Raw genomic sequence first — 4,671 nt, 5'->3', positions numbered from 1 at the left:
CTTCGTATGTGCCTTTAATTATTTTGTTTGGACAAATTCCTAGAGATGAAAATATTAGATAAAAGGAAGGAGAATTAAGAGTTTTAAATATACATTATCAGTGCTTCTTTTTGTACAAGACTATGGTTTTAATTTTTTTTCTCCTTTCTTCTGTTTTATGGCTTCCAAATTTTCTATAAAAGTTATAATTTTTAAAAGATAGAGATGTAAATGAGGCTTATTTATCTTCTGTATCAAATAAAATTTATTCAGGGAAAACCGTTTTTTAGTATTAGACTTAGCAAGAATCCAAACTAAGTACTGAGATAGGGTGCATGAAGCTGAGGACTAGCTTTTTCTAAAGTAGTGGTTCTCAACAAGGAATGATTTTGCTTCCCAGAGGGTATTTGGCAATGTCTGGAGACATTTTTGGTTGTCAATTGGAAGAATAGTGCCTAGTTGGCAGAGACCAGGAAGCTGCTAAACATCCCACAATGCATAGGACAGCCCCAACAACAGAGAATTTTTCGTCCCCAGATGTCAAAATAGTGCACCGGTTAGGAAAGCTGCTCTAAAGAGGGTGGAGCACCAGGAGCTGCTGGGCGATTGGGAGAGAAGGAGGGAAGACCTCAGCCCCTGGAGCCAGAGCCTTAACTAGAGAGTAACCAGGCAGAATCTTTGCAAGACTGTGGGATGTAAAATGTGTTATATTCGCATGTTAACTTTCATTTGTCAGCAGCTAGAACTAACTAAGCTTAGCCAGTAGTTAGCAAAAATGATAGTTAAACAGAAAGAGTACTAACCACCAGAGGATCACCTCCTGAACCCCTGTGGGAGGCAGAGTGCTACAGTGGGAGAGATTCCCTGGTCCCCAGGGAACGGACCCGAGGCCAGATGCCTAACCAGGGCTTCCTCTGGTCCAACCCCCTGTCATCTTAGGCATTAGTTATCTGACACCCCTGCTTATCAGCAGGTAAGATCATAGAGAGGTTCTCTTAGAAAGAGGAAAATCCATCCAACTTTAAAGGTCCTATGGAGGAAGTAAGTTCATTCCCACGTTCCACATTTTCACACTGAGAAAACGCTCTCTAATCTAAACGCCTCCTGCTGTAGCCCGTTCTGAGCCCAGACTTAGTCACTACCCGGCATTGTTACTCGAAAAGAGATTATTTTGAAATTTAAAAAGGTAAAACTTAACCACAATTATTAACTTGTTAAGCACTTTTGCTCGATTCCATTTTCCCAAACAGGCTTCATTTACAGGCCCAAGTGACTCCAAGTGACAGTTTTAACCAGGTCATCATTTCGAAAGCTCTGGAAAGTCTAATAGAAAACATACAATAACTCCCCTACCCCCAACCCCACAGTCATTATATAGAACAGAGACAGAGAGAAACGCCCCCGCTGCCCCCCGCGGGCCCCTTTTGTGTGGTTCCTGCCAACGCAGCAGCCGTCCTGCTATATAGCCCCGCTGCGCCGCCGGCCCCCTCACCCTCGACTCGCACCGTCCGCGTCCACCAGCCATGGGGAAGGTGAGCGCCGCCAGCGCGCGGGGCCCGGGGACGGTCCCTGGCTCTCGGGGGCCGGAGACCCGGGCAGGCCTTTGAGCCCTCGCCTCGCCTTGCCTTGCAGATCACCTTCTACGAGGACCGGGGCTTCCAGGGCCGCCACTACGAGTGCAGCAGCGACCACTCCAACCTGCAGCCCTACTTCAGCCGCTGCAACTCGGTGCGCGTGGACAGCGGCTGCTGGATGCTCTACGAGCAGCCCAACTACTCGGGCGGCCAGTACTTCCTGCGGCGCGGCGAGTACCCCGACTACCAGCAGTGGATGGGCCTCAGCGACGCCGTCCGCTCCTGCCGCCTCATCCCGCACGTGAGTCCAGCCCCGCGCGTCCCCTCTGCGCCCCGAGTCGCGTCAGTGATCCAGATGTGTCAGTCGCACCGCAGGCGACGGGAGGGGGTGGCAGCCTCCTCCCTTCTGGCTCTAACTGTATTCTCTTTTCCTTTATGAACATTTCCAAGGTTTCCTTCCACTGGAAAAGTAGGTGGCGCGATGCTTCTGACTGGACATTTCATTTTATTTTACTTTGCTAAAGTTCAATTCGCCTCTACTGGGAATCAGTTTTGCCCGGTTGAATTAGAGTGTCTATGCCACAGGCGGTGAATGAGCAGCAGATTAACGCCTGCTATCAGGCGGCTGTAGGCTAGTTCCGCACATCATTTCTCACTTTCCTCATCTGTAAAATGGGGCTTAGTAGGAGCCGTGGATTTATAGGTTTGGATGAGAATGAAAGGCGGTTGGTTACCTGGCACATGGCGAGCCACCCCCACACCTCCCCACCAAGGCACTAACTATTGTTATGAACATCAAGGGTCTCCAAGTCCTGCCTTTGATTAGGCAAAACAATGACCAATAATGAGATTCCAATAGTTCCTGCAAAGCTTCATTTGTTATGCAAATGAAGCCCCAGCAGCCTGGATTCCACAGTTAGGGATTTTCTAATAGGGAAAATGTACTATTTTTGTGAGGTTTGAAACCCCTCAGAGTAAGCCCTAGCTTGTTAGGACCCAGATTAACCTTAGGAGCCTGCAAACTTGGGTTTCCACTTTCCAGTCCTGGCTCTTCTAATGACAGACTGTAAACTCTAGACTTTAGTTTTCTCATAAAAAAAGAAAAGGCTACAATGATTGCTCTGCGTGTGCCGGGCTGTTGTGAAGACTGAGGCAACAGCCACGTGAGTCCTTTGCAAACCGTGGAGCGCTGAGCAAACGAGAGATACCTTACTAGCAGCCGTTTACACCTCACAACGAATTGCTTATGAGAATCCTTCCTGTGGAGGGTGTTGATGGGGGAAGAAGAAAAACACTGAGACATTGGTACCTGCTGGGAAGCAGCAAGCAGATGAAGGCCGAACAAGAGCTCAGGACAAGGGAGACGGGATTTGCTCAGGACAAACAGCCTAACTTTCTGTTTTTCTAGAGGTTTTACGCTCCCTTGATCTATGAGGGCCCCTTCATGATCTTGAACTTCCATTTTTGTTAATTACCTAACGCTGATTTGCAGGAGCACGTGTTAGAGCTGAGAACTGAAACCTAATCTTCATGATGGCTGTTGCTTTTCAGCGTTTTAGAGTAGCAGGGCTTCAAGCGGAAAAGAAGGGATTAAGAGATTGCCTGGGCTGGACTTTCTTCCTGAATTGCTACCAATCTGTTACTCACTTTGGGAAAAGCAATTTGACTTCCTCTCCCCCAGCCTCTTCTAATGCTATTGAGATTCAAAATAAAGTCCCAGACTTATGATAGTTTGATGGTTGGACATGATTTTTTGACTCCACGGTGGTGCAAAAATAATATGCATTCAGTAGAAACTGTGCTTGGAATTTTGAACTTTGGTATTTTCCTGGGCTAGCAATATGAGGTACAGCCCTCTCTTGTGATGCTAGGCAGAGTCAGCGAGCCGCAGCTCTCAGTCAGCCACGCGATCACGAGGGTAAACAACCAGTACTCTGCATTGCTCTGTGTTGCCAGCATTTTTTGTATACTGTGTTTTCTTTCTTCGCAACCCATCATGTCTACAAAACTCCCATTTTAGTATTTACGATATTTTCGATTATGATGAATTTACCAGGACATAACCCTATCTTAAGTCAAAGAGCATCTGTAACACTTTCTACCAGGGACACATTTGTCTTTCTGTTTTAATATCTAATTCTGTATGTCATCCAAGGAAAGCCTTCAGATTACCACAAATCTATGAAAGAGAGAAAAAAAAAAACAAATACATGAAAATTGTTACTTAGAAATTGCACTGAGCAAGGCCAGTGTATATGATTCATACAGGTTGTGGCCCCAGAAAACTCCAGGAAACACCATTCAATCATGGCCAGTGTGAACGGCGCCCTCTTGTGTTTCACAGTGTACAACCTACCCAACTATACACAGCAGCCCCGGTGTTGGCAGTCTCTTCCGTTCAATTTAGTGTTTGATATAGAAAAGATAAAGAAAGGCTCATACCCCAGGGGTGGGTGTGAATGGTTGCTACCTGAGGCCAGGTTTTCTGACTTCTCATCTGCTGAACACACTCATTTGCTTCTCATTTGCTGAACGCACAGGCCAGCTCCCACAGGATCAGGATCTACGAGCGGGAGGACTACCGAGGCCAGATGGTTGAGGTCACTGAGGACTGCTCCTCCCTGCAGGACCGCTTCCACTTCAGTGACATCCACTCCTTCAATGTGCTGGAGGGCTCCTGGGTCCTCTATGAGTTGCCCAACTACCGGGGGCGGCAGTACCTGCTGAGACCGGGGGACTACAGGCGCTACCACGACTGGGGGGCCACGAACGCCAGGGTGGGCTCTTTGAGGAGAGCTGTGGATTTCTATTGAAATGTTGTTACTCTACCACTTCCTCCATGCAGAAGTTAATAAAATATTTCCTGTGTGTTTCATGCAGTTACGTAGTCCTCTGTTCCTTCCAGCCTCCTTGGGAAAGCTCAGCAAGAGCAAAGCTAAGAACAATGTGGATTTTCTTACACGTCTTGGTGGAAAGGGCAGTGTGGGCTAGCTGTGAAGAGCACAGCCTCTGGTGCCAGAATGCCTGGCTCAAGATCCACTTACTAGCGATATACAGTGAAGCAAGTTATTTACAACAGTGCAAAGCGTGAGGTAACTGCTGTATAATAAGTATTTAT

General features: G+C 47.3%; 1 protein-coding gene across 1 annotated transcript; it reads left to right on the top strand.

Moving 5' to 3' along the window:
* Nucleotides 1-1,502: 1,502 nt before the first annotated feature.
* Nucleotides 1,503-4,366, top strand: LOC134382130 (gamma-crystallin F). The gene is made up of 3 exons (XM_063102398.1): nucleotides 1,503-1,511; nucleotides 1,612-1,854; nucleotides 4,094-4,366. The coding sequence occupies exons 1-3, from the start codon at nucleotides 1,503-1,505 to the stop codon at nucleotides 4,364-4,366; spliced, it is 525 nt and encodes a 174-aa protein (XP_062958468.1).
* The last annotated feature ends 305 nt before the right edge of the window (nucleotides 4,367-4,671 follow it).

The sequence above is a fragment of the Cynocephalus volans genome, chromosome 1 (assembly GCF_027409185.1).
Source record: "Cynocephalus volans isolate mCynVol1 chromosome 1, mCynVol1.pri, whole genome shotgun sequence".
Classification (NCBI taxonomy): Eukaryota; Metazoa; Chordata; class Mammalia; order Dermoptera; family Cynocephalidae; genus Cynocephalus; species Cynocephalus volans.
This window is presented reverse-complemented; position numbering and strand designations above follow the sequence as displayed.

Excerpts from the sequence above, each read along its gene's own strand:
- LOC134382130 (XM_063102398.1), top strand. Across the intron at positions 1,855-4,093 it reads CCTGCCGCCTCATCCCGCAC|GCCAGCTCCCACAGGATCAG; the intron begins GTGAGTCCAGCC and ends CTGAACGCACAG.